Source organism: Coregonus lavaretus (assembly GCF_964263955.1).
Source record: "Coregonus lavaretus genome assembly, contig: HAP1_SCAFFOLD_1430, whole genome shotgun sequence".
Classification (NCBI taxonomy): domain Eukaryota; kingdom Metazoa; phylum Chordata; class Actinopteri; order Salmoniformes; family Salmonidae; genus Coregonus; species Coregonus lavaretus.
In genome coordinates, this window is record NW_028165155.1 from 1 (window position 1) to 15831 (window position 15831).

At 44.4% G+C, this 15831-nt stretch overlaps 1 protein-coding gene and 1 long non-coding RNA gene across 2 annotated transcripts; one reads left to right on the plus strand and one right to left on the minus strand.

Moving 5' to 3' along the window:
- Positions 1-2486: 2486 nt before the first annotated feature.
- LOC311116214 (tripartite motif-containing protein 16-like) lies at positions 2487-5563 on the plus strand (the record flags this gene model as incomplete). Its single annotated transcript, XM_084191333.1, has 5 exons — positions 2487-2720; positions 2928-3087; positions 3213-3272; positions 3509-4450; positions 5320-5563. Coding segments are annotated over 4 exons (963 nt in total), but the record flags the coding sequence as incomplete, so codon positions are not given.
- Positions 5564-13743: 8180 nt separating this feature from the next.
- On the minus strand, positions 13744-15573 carry LOC311116217. The gene is made up of 3 exons (XR_014611377.1): positions 14994-15573; positions 14590-14853; positions 13744-14476 (listed from the first exon to the last, which is right to left on the minus strand). It is a non-coding gene; the product is annotated as an uncharacterized lncRNA (long non-coding RNA).
- Between the last annotated feature and the right edge of the window lie 258 nt (positions 15574-15831).

The window sequence follows — 15831 nt, forward strand, 5'->3', positions numbered from 1 at the left end:
CTGCCATCTATTGGAATTATTAAGCAACTGCAGTAGTACTGAAGAAAGTGTTTTTCCTTACTAATCCGTACTAAAATAGTGATTACTCAGAATTGCAAAATAAATGGCAGAGGTACCAGGAGGGAGGAGAGTACATTTTTTACATTTTAGTCATTTAGCAGATGCTCTTATCCAGAGCGACTTACAGTTAGAGAGTGCATACATTTTCATACTGTCCCCCCATGGGAAACGAACCCACAACCCTGGCGTTGCAAGCGCCATGCTCTACCAACTGAGCAACACGGTAGTAGTGCATGGCCAAGTGGTGGTGCGCAGGCCGTGGAGAAAGCGGTGGTGGGGAGGGTTGCAGCTGGGCTACATGAGCTTAGGCAGGTTTCTGTAGTAACAGAGACTCCGGTGGGCGAAGGCTTGGTGGGCTCATCCCAGGAAATATTGCCTGTCATTGGGGAAGAGGCTCTGATCAGGGGGGAGTGCAGGGGGGCAGAGACTGGGGAGGAGGAGGACGGTACCGTGATAATGGAGGAGGAGGAAGAGGGGGGAGGTGAGTCTGCGGGAGCGGAGGACAAGGTGGTCTCGTTTTCAGACGGCTCATTGGATCCAGAGCTGACAGCCAGTCAGGCTGAGGGCCCAGTATATACGGTGAGAGAACTTTCTAGGTTCCTGATGGAGACTAAAGGGGAAAAAGAAGGTTCTGCTGGAGTCTTATTTGATTGATCCTGGAAGGTTTGTAAGGTCAGTACAACACGTGATGAAGAATGAGGGGTTTAGTGTCCTCTCACCCAGGAAGCGGTATAGGCTGAGAAAATGGGTCATGGGTTCTTAAGGGCATGTCTTCAGAATCTGCTTAAATTGATGTTTTCTTCTGGCATGGCGGCTTTATGGGCTTCTCTACTGGTTTCTGATTGTGGTGATTTCCCTCCCACCTCTTATGGAGATTTCACGGTTAGACTTCCTTAACATGAACGGCGGCAAAGACTGGGGGAATATGTAAACCAAAAACATTTAAATGCCATGGCAGAAAACTTAGTGCAGGGGTAGCAAAAGAGGTGTGTAAGGGTAGGTTGTTAGTGTTTAGAGCCCAAATAATGACCTTGTCTTTGCTTTCATAAATGTGTCTGCACCTGGTCCTCTGTAGCTCAGCTGGTAGAGCACGGCGCTTGTAACGCCAGGGTAGTGGGTTCGACCCCCGGGACCACCCATACACCAAAATGTATAGATATATATATATGCACGCATGACTGTAAGTCGCTTTGGATAAAAGCGTCTGCAAAATGGCACATTATATTATATTATAGTACAGGGCTCAGTTCTCTGTTTCACCAGAGGGGTTGGAAAAACAGAGTGGGGAAACCAAGAAAATCCCTTGTTTTACGTTTGTCTGATGGGCGGGTAACTTCTGTTGTGGGGAGATGAGGGAGCCTGATGGGTGGGTAACTTATGTTGTGGGGAGATGAGGGAGCCTGATGGGTGGGTAACTTCTGTTGTGGGGAGATGAGGCAGCGGAGTTGTACTCTGATTTATAGAGGGCATAACTCTGTGATCCTGGGTGTTCTCAGGTTCTGCTCACATTTTGTGGCCTGTGTTCAAATGCTGTACGCTGGGGCTTCATGTTTGGTCAAGGTGTGGGGAGGGCTCAGTAGGCCAGTCTGGGTAGGGAGGGGCATTCACCAGGGATGCCCTCTGTCAGGCAGCTATACACTCTTGTTATTGAGCCCTTTCTGGGCCTGCTACGCATGAGGCTACAGAGAGTGTGGGAGCCAGGCATAAGGTTGGGGACAGGCATAGCAGTGTCAGCATACGCTGATGACGTCTGTGTTGGTTAGGGATGAGCAGAACCTACAGGCCCTGGAGAATAGTTTGAGGGTGTACGAGGGGGCGTCTTCTGCTTAGGGAAACTGGGGCAAGAGTGAGGCTCTGTTATGTGGGGCATGGAGGGACAGGGCACCTCCGCAGCTTCCAGGGGGGTTGCAGTGGGGCTGTGAGTGGCTCAAGATGCTTGGGGTGTATCTGGGCTCGGAGGGTTGGGATAGGAAGAACTGGGAAGGAGTGTCACAAGCGGTGGTGTCGAGGCTGACGAAGTGGAGGTGGCTCATCTCCCAAGTGGCATACAGAGGGAGGGTGCTGATCATCAACAACTTGGTGGCATCCTCTCTATAGTATAAATTGGCCATTCTCAACGCCCCCGGTGGTCTGCTTGTGGACCTGCAGCGCAAGTTAGTCAATTTTTTCTGGTCAGGGTGGCAGCGTTCTGACTCAGCAGCACAGAGGCTACTGTACCGTATGGAGGTGGGCTGGAGGGAACCAGCATGTGCTCTGTTGAGGAGGGCTGGTGGTTTGGGGCTGGATCAGCAGCTCTTCATCATGCGGCCGGAGAGACTCAATACAGCAGGGGTCTCTGATTTCTATGGCTCATTAAAGTAAGACAAGTCAGTCTCTCTCTCTCTCTCTCTCTCTCTCTCTCTCTCTCTCTCTCTCTCTCTTAACAGCGCTCTGCACAGGCAGCAGTGGAGGACAGTGATAAGATCTTTACTGAGCTGATCCGCTCCATTGAGAGAAGGCGCTCTGAGGTGAAGGAGCTGATCAGAGACCAAGAGAAGGCTCAAGTGAGTCAAGCTGAAGGACTCCTGGAGCAACTGGAGCAGGAGATAGCTGAGCTGAGGAAGAGGAGCACTGAGCTGGAGCAGCTCTCACACACAGAGGATCACATCCATTTCCTCCAGGTAACTCAACTGCCTTGATACATGTGATATGAAATTAAAACTCTCAATCATTTGGTTCTGCTTTCTCTCCCTCTCTCTCTCTCTCTCTCTCTCTCTCCCCCTCTCTCTCTCTCTCTCTCTCTCCTCTCTCTCTCTCTCTCTCTCTCTCTCTCTCTCTCTCTCTCTCTCTCTCTCTCCCTCTCTCTCTCTCTCTCTCTCTCCCCCCAGAGTTATCAGTCTCTCTCCGGTACCAGTGTATCTTCAGACTTACCCAGCATCGTTGTCCGTCCTCTTCAGTACTTTGGAGATGTGAGTAAGACTGTGTCTGAACTGAGAGAGAAACTAGAAGACGTCCTTAAAGGAGAATGGACCAAGATCTCCACTACAGGTGTGTTGAAAATAATAAGAACATCAACTTTAGACCATTGAAAGTTCCCTACTAGTCATATACATGTGGAATATGGTATGATGATAACATTCCCTCTCTCTGTGAATGTGTTTGTGTGTCTGTAGTGAATATAGTGGATGTTGTACTGCCTCCAGAGCCCAAGACCAGAGAACAGTTCTTACAATGTGAGTCTCTTTATTCTGAAGTAACTAACAGTCTCTTTTTACTGACACTCCTAACAATCCCTCTAGAAATATATAGCAATAGTAGATCTAATCAAAGACTGGGTATCTATCTGACTCCTCATATTTCTCTGATTTGATCTCTGCTGTGCTCTAATCAAAGACAGGGTAGATACAGTATCTGACTTCACTTATTGTTCTAACTCCCCTCATTGGTCTCTGCTCTGCTCTTCTCCCAGATTCCTGTCAGCTCACACTGGACCCAAACACAGCAGGCACACGCCTCTCTCTGTCTGAAGGGAACAGAAAGGTGACACGTACAGGCCAAGTCCAACCATATCCTGTTCATCCAGACAGATTCACCAACTACTGTCAGGTTCTGTGTAGAGAGGGTCTGTCTGGACGCTGTTACTGGGAGGTGGAGTGGAGTGGGTGGTGTGTTACAGCAGTCTCATATAAAGACATCAGCAGAACAGAGACAGGTGGTGGATTTGGACACAATAACAAGTCCTGGTGTTTACAGTGTTATAGTGGTGGTTATTGGTTCAGACACAATAATGTTGGGACTAAAGTATCAGGCCCTCAGTCCTCCAGAGTAGGAGTGGACCTGGATCACAAGGCAGGTACTCTGTCCTTCTACAGTGTCTCTGATACAATGACCCTCCTCCACAGAGTCCAGACCACATTCACTCAGCCCCTCTATCCTGGGTTTAGGCTCTCTGGTACTGCTGAGCTGGTTAAACTGTAGTAGGGTCCACATAGATACTAGTCATGCTGGTGTAGTCTATAGCTGAGCTGGTTAAACTGTAGTAGGGTCCACATAGATACTAGTCATGCTGGTGTAGTCTATAGCTGAGCTGGTTAAACTGTAGTAGGGTCCACATAGATACTAGTCATGCTGGTGTAGTCTATAGCTGAGCTGGTTAAACTGTAGTAGGGTCCACATAGATACTAGTCATGCTGGTGTAGTCTATAGCTGAGCTGGTTAAACTGTAGTAGGGTCCACATAGATACTAGTCATGCTGGTGTAGTCTATAGCTGAGCTGGTTAAACTGTAGTAGGGTCCACATAGATACTAGTCATGCTGGTGTAGTCTATAGCTGAGCTGGTTAAACTGTAGTAGGGTCCACATAGATACTAGTCATGCTGGTGTAGTCTATAGCTGAGCTGGTTAAACTGTAGTAGGGTCCACATAGATACTAGTCATGCTGGTGTAGTCTATAGCTGAGCTGGTTAAACTGTAGTAGGGTCCACATAGATACTAGTCATGCTGGTGTAGTCTATAGCTGAGCTGGTTAAACTGTAGTAGGGTCCACATAGATACTAGTCATGCTGGTGTAGTCTATAGCTGAGCTGGTTAAACTGTAGTAGGGTCCACATAGATACTAGTCATGCTGGTGTAGTCTATAGCTGAGCTGGTTAAACTGTAGTAGGGTCCACATAGATACTAGTCATGCTGGTGTAGTCTATAGCTGAGCTGGTTAAACTGTAGTAGGGTCCACATAGATACTAGTCATGCTGGTGTAGTCTATAGCTGAGCTGGTTAAACTGTAGTAGGGTCCACATAGATACTAGTCATGCTGGTGTAGTCTATAGCTGAGCTGGTTAAACTGTAGTTGGGTCCACATAGATACTAGTCATGCTGGTGTAGTCTATAGCTGAGCTGGTTAAACTGTAGTAGGGTCCACATAGATACTAGTCATGCTGGTGTAGTCTATAGCTGAGCTGGTTAAACTGTAGTAGGGTCCACATAGATACTAGTCATGCTGGTGTAGTCTATAGCTGAGCTGGTTAAACTGTAGTAGGGTCCACATAGATACTAGTCATGCTGGTGTAGTCTATAGCTGAGCTGGTTAAACTGTAGTAGGGTCCACATAGATACTAGTCATGCTGGTGTAGTCTATAGCTGAGCTGGTTAAACTGTAGTAGGGTCCACATAGATACTAGTCATGCTGGTGTAGTCTATAGCTGAGCTGGTTAAACTGTAGTAGGGTCCACATAGATACTAGTCATGCTGGTGTAGTCTATAGATGAGCTGGTTAAACTGTAGTAGGGTCCACATAGATACTAGTCATGGTGGTGGTGATGGTCCCCCAGATGTGATGATTCATTCTGCTCTGTTTTTATGTACAATGATTTGATTGATTTGATCTTCAGAAGATGTTATGAATTACAATTCAATGCATTCATATTATTTGTAAGTGCAACGTTTTAATCTTATACATTTACATTAATCATGATGTATGCTGTTAATGTATGTTGGTTGTCATTCAGAACCATTGAAATGTTTTCTCAATTGGTTCTCTGTCTCAATGTCATTTTCCTCAGTATCATGGAACAGGTAGTGTTACTTACTTGCTAATTGAACTATATGGGCCGGTTTCCCGGACACAGATGAAGCCTAGTCCTAGACTAAAAAGCATGTTCAATGGAGATGTCCGGGAAACCGGCCCTAAGTTTGGCATCTTTTATTCTCCCGTACTGCTCAGTCAAGCAACATTAAACCCGTCCAGCAGGTGGTGTTATTAACCAAACAATAAAAACCCAGCAGATATCTTGACTTGCCACTCAGTATATCAGTAATGTTCAGAATTGTACTTTAATATCATTGGAGATTGATGGTCTTTTTAATCCACTACCCAGAGTCAGGAACAGATGAAGTTAGGTCTGCTACTGTTCAGTTATTAAATATGATTCATGGTGATGGGAAATAAAAAAATCCATCTAGTAGTGGTTTTCCTTTGCTATTTATTCCAAGGTGTGTGTTTAACTTGTAAATGGATTGTGTTGAAGCTGGCATGTGGTGTGGATGATAGAATAGAGTGAATAGAGGAGAGAAGAGAGGAGGAGAGGAGAACATCATATAGAAGACAGATAAGATAGAGAGACAATTCATACCCAGGGGAGTTACTTACTCTGGCCCAAATGACACCCTGTTCCCTACGTAGTGCACTAGGCTACTTCTGATCAGATCTAAAGTAGTGCACTACATAGGGAATAGGGTGGAGATTGGAGAATTGCTCACTGGCATTAGAATATTAGAATATCATACTGTAATGTTAGTGGTTGCCTCGTTAGAATATCATACTGTAATGTTAGTGGTTGCCTCATTAGAATATCATACTGTAATGTTAGTGGTTGCCTCATTAGAATATCATACTGTAATGTTAGTGGTTGCCTCGTTAGAATATTAGAATATCATACTGTAATGTTAGTGGTTGCCTCATTAGAATATTAGAATATCATACCGGAATGTTAGTGGTTGCCTCATTAGAATATCATACTGTAAAGTTAGTCGTTGCCTCGCTAGAATATCATACTGTAATGTTAGTGGTTGCCTCATTAGAATATCATACTGTAATGTTAGTGGTTGCCTCATTAGAATATCATACTGTGATGTTAGTGGTTGCCTCATTAGAATATCATACTGTAATGTTAGTGGTTGCCTCATTAGAATATCATACTGTGATGTTAGTGGTTGCCTCATTAGAATAGCATACTGTAATGTTAGTGGTTGCCTCATTAGAATATAATACTGTAATGTTAGTGGTTGCCTCATTAGAATATAATACTGTAATGTTAGTGGTTGCCTCGTTATAATATCATACTGTAATGTTAGTGGTTGCCTCATTAGAATATCATACTGTAATGTTAGTGGTTGCCTCATTAGAATATCATACTGTGATGTTAGTGGTTGCCTCATTAGAATAGCATACTGTAATGTTAGTGGTTGCCTCATTAGAAATCATACTGTAAATTTAGTGGTTGCCTCATTAGAATATCATACTGTAATGTTAGTGGTTGCCTCATTAGAATATCATACTATAATGTTAGTGGTTGCCTCATTAGAATATCATACTATAATGTTAGTGGTTTCCTCATTAGAATTTTATACTGTAATGTTACAGTGAGGGAAAAAAGTTTTTGATCCCCTGCTGATTTTGTACGTTTGCAACTGACAAAGAAATGATCAGTCTATAATTTTAATGTTAGGTTTATTTGAACAGTGAGAGACAGAATAACAACAAAAAAAATATAAATTGTTATAAATTGATTTGCATTTTAATGAGGGAAATAAGTATTTGACCCCTCTGCAAAACATGACTTAGTACTTTGTGGCAAAACCCTTGTTGGCAATCACAGAGGTCAGACGTTTCTTGTAGTCGGCCACCAGGTTTGCACACATCTCAGGAGGGATTTTTTCCCACTCCTCTTTGCAGATCTTCTCCAAGTCATTAAGGTTTCGAGGCTGACGTTTGGCAACTCGAACCTTCAGCTCCCTCCACAGATTTTCTATGGGATTAAGGTCTGGAGACTAGGTAGGCCACTCCAGGACCTTAATGTGGTTCTTCTTGAGCCACTCCTTTGTTGCCTTGGCCGTGTGTTTTGGGTCATTGTCATGCTGGAATACCCATCCACGACCCATTTTCAATGCCCTGGCTGAGGGAAGGAGGTTCTCACCCAAGATTTGACGGTACATGGCCCCGTCCATCCTCCCTTTAATGCGGTGAAGTTGTCCTGTCCCCTTAGCAGAAAAACACCCCCAAAGCATAATGTTTCCACCTCCATGTTTGACGGTGGGGATGGTGTTCTTGGGGTCATAGGCAGCATTCCTCCTCCTCCAAACACGCTGAGTTCATTTGATGCCAAAGAGCTCCATTTTGGAGCACAACACTTTCACCCAGTTCTCCTCTGAATCATTCAGATGTTCATTGGCAAACTTCAGACGGGCATGTATATGTGCTTTCTTGAGCAGGGGGACCTTGCAGGCGCTGCAGGATTTCAATCCTTCACGGCGTAGTGTGTTACCAATAGTTTTCTTGGTGGCTATGGTCCCAGCTGCCTTGAGATCATTGACAAGATCCTCCCGTGTAGTTCTGGGCTGATTCCTCACCGTTCTCATGATCATTGCAACTCCACGAGGTGAGATCTTGCATGGAGCCCCAGGCCGAGACAGATTGACAGTTCTTTTGTGTTTCTTCTATTTGCGAATAATCGCACCAACTGTTGTCACCTTCTCACCAAGCTGCTTGTCGATGGTCTTGTAGCCCATTCCAGCCTTGTGTAGGTCTACAGTCTTGTCCCTGACATCCTTGGAGAGCTCTTTGATCTTGGCCATGGTGGAGAGTTTGGTATCTGATTGATTGTTTGCTTCTGTGGACAGGTGTCTTTTATACAGGTAACAAGCTGAGATTAGGAGAACTCCCTTTAAGAGTGTGCTCCTAATCTCAGCTCGTTACCTGTATAAAAGACACCTGGGAGCCAGAAATCCTTCTGATTTGAGAGGGGATCAAATACTTTTTTCCCTCACTGTAGTGGTTGGGTCCCCCTTTTTCTTCTATTGTTTTCCCTCAGTGTTCCTTATTGAAAATCAATTAACAATTCATCCCCGCCCAAAAAATCCTATTACGGTTTTGTTTTAATCACTTTGGTACTATTTTCACAAGCAGGTGGTACATTTTCACAACTCTTAGTATAAAACCCCAAGCTGGTCACGCTTGTTAAGCAGCCAGTCTTTCATTCAAAACCTGTCATTGTGCATTCATTTGGATTGGAAACATCTCTCACCACACAACCATTGATTCAAAATATAAATGTAATGAGAGCATTGGTTTAATCACCAAAACAACTTAAAATTACTCAATTGAAAATATATCATTAACTACCAGTTAATCCAATAGCAATCACTGCAAGATAATTGTTTCAAATAACCCTTAGAAGTGCTGAAAGTAATATGCTACAGTACTGTAAATTACAGCTTACATTAGGTAATACACTTACATTACCCAACACAATTGAAAATCGATCATTTCCATGATATCTATTCAATGTGTAATCAAAGGTGTGATTTTATTTTTTTATTTTTTATTTCACCTTTATTTAACCACGTAAACCAGTTGAGAACAAGTTCTCATTTACAACTGCGACCTGGCCAAGATAAAGCAAAGCATTGCGATAAAAACAACAACACAGAGTTAAATATGGGGTAAAAAAAAACAAAAATCAAAAATACAACAGAAATACAATTAATATACAGTGTGCAAATTTAGCAAGTTATGGAGGTAAGGCAATAAAATAGGCTATAGTGCAAAATAATTACAATTTAGTATTAACACTGGAATGATGTGCAAGAGGTGATGTGCAAATAGAGATACTGGGGTACAGATGAGCAAAATAAATAACAATATAGGGATGAGGTAGTTGGGCGGGCTAATTTCAGATGGGCTGTGTACAGGTGCAGTGATCGGTAAGGTGCTCTGACAACTGATGCTTAAAGTTAGTGAGGGAGATAAGTGTCTCCAGCTTCAGAGATTTTTGCAATTTGTTCCAGTCATTGGCAGCAGAGAACTGGAAGGAATTGCGGCCAAAGGAGGTGTTGGCTTTGGGGATGACCAGTGAGATATACCCGCTGGAGCGCAGACTACGGGTGGGTGTTGCTATGGTGACCAATGAGCTAAGATAAGGCGGGGATTTGCCTAGCAGTGATTTATAGATGGCCTGGAGCCAGTGGGTTTGACGACGAACATGTAGTGAGGACCAGCCAACAAGAGCGTACAGGTCACAGTGGTGGGTAGTGTATGGGGCTTTGGAAACAAAACAGATGGCACTGTGATAGACTACATCCAATTTGCTGAGTAGAGTGTTGGAGGCTATTTTATAAATGGCATCGCCGAAGTCAAGGATCGGTAGGATAGTCAGTTTTACGAGGGCATGTTTGGCAGCATGAGTGAAGGAGGCTTTGTTGCGAAATAGGAAACCGATTCTAGATTTAACTTTGAATTGGAGATTCTTAATGTGAGTCTGGAAGGAGAGTTTACAGTCTAACCAGACACCTAGATATTTGTAGTTGTCCACATACTCTAGGTCAGACCCGTCTAGAGTAGTGATTCTAGTCGGGCGGGCGGGTGCAAGCAGCGTTCGGTTGAAGAGCATGCATTTAGTTTTACTAGTGTTTAAGAGCAGTTGGAGGCTACTGAAGGAGTGTTGTATGGAATTGAAGCTCGTTTGGAGGTTTGTTAACACAGTGTCCAATGAAGGGCCAGATGTATACAAAATGGTGTTGTCTGCGTAGAGGTGGATCTGAGAGTCACCAGCAGCAAGAGCGACGTCATTGATATACACAGAGAAAAGAGTTGGCCCAAGAATTGAACCCTGTGGCACCCCCATAGAGACTGCCATAGGTCCAGACAACAGGCCCTCCGATTTGACACATTGAACTCTATCTGAGAAGTAGTTGGTGAACCAGGCGAGGCAGTCATTTGAGAAACCAAGGCTATTTAGTCTGCCAATAAGAATGCGGTGGTTGACAGAGTCGAAAGCCTTGGCCAGGTCAATGAAAACGGCTGCACAGTACTGTCTATTATCGATCGCGGTTATAATATCATTTAGGACCTTGAGCGTGGCTGAAGTGCACCCATGACCAGCTCGGAAACCGGATTGCATAGCGGAGAAGGTACGGTGGGATTCGAAATGGTTGGTGATCTGTTTGTTGACTTGGCTTTCAAAAACTTTTGAAAGGCAGGGCAGGATGGATATGGGTCTGTAACAGTTTGGATCTAGAGTGTCACCCCCTTTGAAGAGGGGGATGACCGCGGCAGCTTTCCAATCTCTGGGGATCTCAGACGTTACAAAAGAGAGGTTGAACAGGCTAGTAATAGGGGTTGCGACAATTTCGGCGGCTAGTTTTAGAAAGAAAGGGTCCAGATTGTCTAGTCCAGATGATTTGTAGGGGTCCAGATTTTGCAGCTCTTTTAGAACATCAGCTGTCTGGATTTGTGTGAAGGAGAAGCGGGGGGGGGCATGGGCAAGTTGCAGCGGAGGGTGCAGAGCTGGTGGCCGGGGTAGTGGTAGCCAGGTGGAAAGCATGGCCAGCCGTAGCAAAATGCTTGTTGAAATTCTCGATTATTGTAGATTTATCGGTGGTGATAGTGTTTCCTAGCCTCAGTGCAGTGGGCAGCTGGGAGGAAGTGCTCTTATTTTCCAATGACTTTACAGTGTCCCAAAACTTTTTGGATTTAGTGCTACAGGATGCAAATTTCTGTTTGAAAAAGTTAGCCTTTGCTTTCCTAACTGCTTGTGTATATTGGTTCCTAACTTCCCTGAAAAGTTGCATATCACGGGGGCTATTTGATGCTAATGCAGTACGCCACAGGATGTTTTTGTGCTGGTCAAGGGCAGTCAAGTCTGAGGAGAACCAGGGGCTATATCTGTTCTTAGTTCTGTATTTTTTGAATGGGGCATGTCTATTTAAGATTGAGAGGAAATTACTTTTAAAGAACAACCAGGCATCCTCTACTGACGGAATGAGATCTATATCCATCCAGGATACCTGGGCCAGGTCAATTAGGAAGGCCTGCTCGCTGAAGTGTTTTTGGGAGCGTTTGACAGTGATGAGGGGTGGTCGTTTGACCGCGGACCCGTTACGGACGCAGGCAATAAGGCAGTGATCGCTGAGATCCTGGTTGAAGACAGCGGAGGTGTATTTAGAGGGTAAGTTAGTCAGGATGATATCTATGAGGGTACCCATGTTTACGGATTTAGGGTTGTACCTGGTAGGTTCGTTGATAATTTGTGTGAGATTGAGGGCATCTAGTTTAGATTGTAGGATGGCCGGGGTGTTAAGCATATCCCAATTTAGGTCACCAAGCAGTATGAACTCTGAGGATAGATGGGGGGCAATCAATTCACATATGGTGTCCAGGGCACAGCTGGGGGCTGAGGGGGGTCTGTAGCAAGCGGCAACAGTGAGAGATTTATTTCTGGAAAGGTGGATTTTTAGAAGTAAAAGCTCAAACTGTTTGGGCACAGACCTGGATAGTATGATGGAGCTCTGCAGGCTATCTCTACAGTAGATTGCAACTCCACCCCCTTTGGCAGTTCTATCTAGATGGAAAATGTTATAGTTGGGGATGGAAATTTCAGAATTTTTGGTGGCCTTCCTAAGCCAGGATTCAGACACTGCTAGAACATCAGGGTTGGCGGAGTGTGCTAACGCAGTGAATAACTCAAACTTAGGAAGGAGGCTTCTGATATTTATGTGCAGAAAACCAATACTTTTACGGTTACAGAAGTCAACAAATGATAGCTCCTGGGGAGTATGAGTGATACTGGGGGCTGCAGGGCCTGGGTTAGCCTCTACATCACCAGAGGAACAGAGGAGGACTAGAATAAGGATACGACTAAAGGCTTTAAGAACTGGTCTTCTAGTGCGTTGGGTACATAGAATAAAGGGGGCAGTTCTCCGGGCGTTGTAGAAAAGATTCAGGGAATTATGTACAGAAAAGGATATGGAAGGATATGAGTACAGTTCAGGTAACCCTAAGCGTTGGGTAACAATGAAAGAGATAGCGTCATTGGAGGCATCGATTGAGCCGGTCTCGGCGTGTATGGGGGGAGGAACAAAGAAACTATATGAGGCAGTTTGAGAGGGACTAGGGGTTCTACATTGAAACTGTATAATAAGAACTAACCCAAACAGCAATAGGCAAGGCATAATTGACATGGGAGAGAGGCATAAAGCAGTCACGTGTTATTAGAGAGAGCTAAGACACAACTGGAAATAGCGATAACGTTTGGGCTAAGACTAAACAGAATAAACAGGACAGAGTACCGTGTAAAGGAACAGTCCAGCAGGCATCAGCTGTGCAGCTGAGTGATCATAAGGTCCAGTGAACAGCAATATGTGAGTCCGAGAGCAGTTCAAATTGGTGCTTCAGCACAGCTAGCAGGGAGCACAGTTGTGGTTTGCGTGTGCTAGCGGGCCGGGGCTGGCAGATGGATCTTCGTGGTCGTCGCAACGGGAAGCCGGTTGAAACCACATCAGACTATTTAGTCGGCAAACCAGTCGTGTTGGATCGGCGGGCTCAGTGTCAACACTAGGAGGTCCCGTCCGGTTGACAGAGAGGTAGATAGCCGGGAGATGGGCCTGAGGCTAGCTCAAGGCTAACTGGTGCTTGCTATAGGGCAATGGTAATGGTAATCAGCCAACAACAGGTTGCAGCTAGCTAGCTGGTTGTGATGATCCGGCGCTAGGGTCCAGTGATTCCGGCAGAAAGTCCAATAGCACGCTGGGTCGATAGCACGCTGTGCAGACTGGCCGACGAATTGTCCAGGCTAGCTAGAGCTGGCTGGTGGATAGTGTAGGCCACGGACAGTGGGGAAGACGCTAACGGTGACTAATAACAGGTAGCCACTAGTATCAGCTTACGGTTCTTGATGAAAGTTATAAAGAAATAATAGAATCCTTTCCACGTTGGGTGAGGCGGGTTGCAGGAAAGTATATTTAGTTAAAGAATGAAAGTAAAAAATTGAGAAATATAGACAAAAAAAACAAACGGGATATTTACACAGGACGAAAAATAAAAGCGACCGTACTGCTACGCCATCTTGGATAATTTCAAGATGATCAATGATGATCAATGATGACCTCCTCTACAATCATTCATGGGGAATTTTTTTTATTTTTTCTGATATAATTGCAACATACAGTACTGTCTGTAATTAGATGTAAGACATTTAAATGAAACATTACATGAATGAAAATAAAATAATGTTTAGCACGCATTAATTAGCATCAAGCCTATCTAGAGCATTTGGCCATAAATTATCATCCACATCAGTAAATGTCCTCATTGTTCAGGCACCGCTGGAGAAACCTTTCGGCATGTTGAATCAAAGCTTGACATTGGTCTGCATTGATGTCATCACATGCCTCTTCCATGGCCAGAAGGAGGGTGGCACGCTCATGGGGATAGCGATCGTACACCTTCCACCTCCCATGATGAAAAATATAATTTAATAAGGTTGAGGAAGGAGAGTACCGGGGGGGGCTGGTATAGGGTCACGAATCAGGGAGGGACCTGAAACCATGCCTGAACCACCTCTGAATGGTGGAACCTGACATTGTCCCACACAATGACATAGGTGACCCCTTCACCTTGACAGGCCTGCTCCATTTCATTGAGAAACCCAATGAGGTGTGCAGCGTGGTAGGATCCAAGTAATGGTCTACGTCCTACCACACCATCTTCAGAGATAGCTGCTGCACTTGGAAATGTTTCCCCCGCGTTGTCCAGGCACTTGGACGGACGCCCGTCGGCAAATAGGGTTCCGCCCACGGCACCCAAGTTTTGGCCCAGGTTGAAGCCCGCTTCATCAACAAAGATATACTAGTGATGGTTCACAGCAGCATCAAGCACCATCACCCTCTAAAAAATATATTTTGGTTAGTTCTTTTTACAGTATAGTTCCATTATGATATTGTGAAGTAGCATGTGCATTAATAGCAACAGTAATACAGTGTATTTATATAGTGCTGTACCTGAACATACTCGGCCCCCAGTTGTTTCTCTCAGAAGGCTCCAGGTCAATGTGTTCCATAGATACCTGGTGCCTCTTCAAAAGGCGGGTGATTGTTGGTAGGCTGATGGATGCCACATTGGCAAAGGTGTCATCATTCTCCTCAATGGCCTGCTTTATTTCAGACAGACGTATGTCATTCCTGGCCCTCACCATTTCCACCACTGCCCACTCCTGCTGGTCGGTCAGCACATGGCCACCACCACCATGGGGTCTTCTGTCAATTCTGAGGGTAGAACAAGAGTATACTGTCAGTAGATCATACTGGAAGAATACTGGAACAAGTTATGTGAATTTACATGCATTACAACATGTAATTTATTGTAAATGTAATGGTAAAGCATAGTGCATATCCTTCAGACTTACCGGTTTTCTTGGAGAAAATGTTCTTATGATTGAATTGACAGTTGATCTTTTCAGATTGGGGTGAACTAATCTGGCAGCCTCTGCCATGGTAAGGCCTCTGTTTACCACATGGTCAACGACGATGGCCCTGACTTCATTAGACACAACAGTTCCCTGCCGTCTGCCTCCCTCTCTCTGATGGCCACCTCTTTGACCTCTCTGACCTCTTTAATGGGGCCCATCCCTCCTCTCTGATTGGCCCCTTGTCCACAAGCTCTTTGATTTCTTCCTCTCCCTTGCTGTCTATCCTGCTCCATGTTGAAAGAAATGTTCATAAACATCCTTTTATATGGTGACCAATTGTGGTTCCCACTATGTGGAATCAATTAGCAATAATGAGCAGTCATTATGTATGGTTATCATGTATCATACATGTTATCTAGATGTTTATACTTTACAAACACATTTTATTTCTGTAGTTCTCAAAATCCTTATATAGTAGACAAACCAGTTTAAAATCTATAGTTTTACCAAACGGTTAAGTGATTAACCATTAAGCGCAGTTAGACTAAGTGATGGTCAAATGTATTTAAACAAATGAGAAGAGAATCATATGAAAAGTATTGTGAGCATTGCATTGTGAAAGGCATTTCTAGATGAAACACTGATTAGGTTTGGTGAAAATGTTACTGTGTGGTTTTGTGTTTTGTACTTAGTCAATTGAAAATGTGCTTCAAGTTTTGAAGAAAAAAGTAACAGCCTTTTTAACGATCTGTGATGAGTTTTGTTCTAAGAGTTGTGAAATTTTACCACACACTTGTGAAAATAGTACCAAGACAACACTGGGGAACAGGTTGTC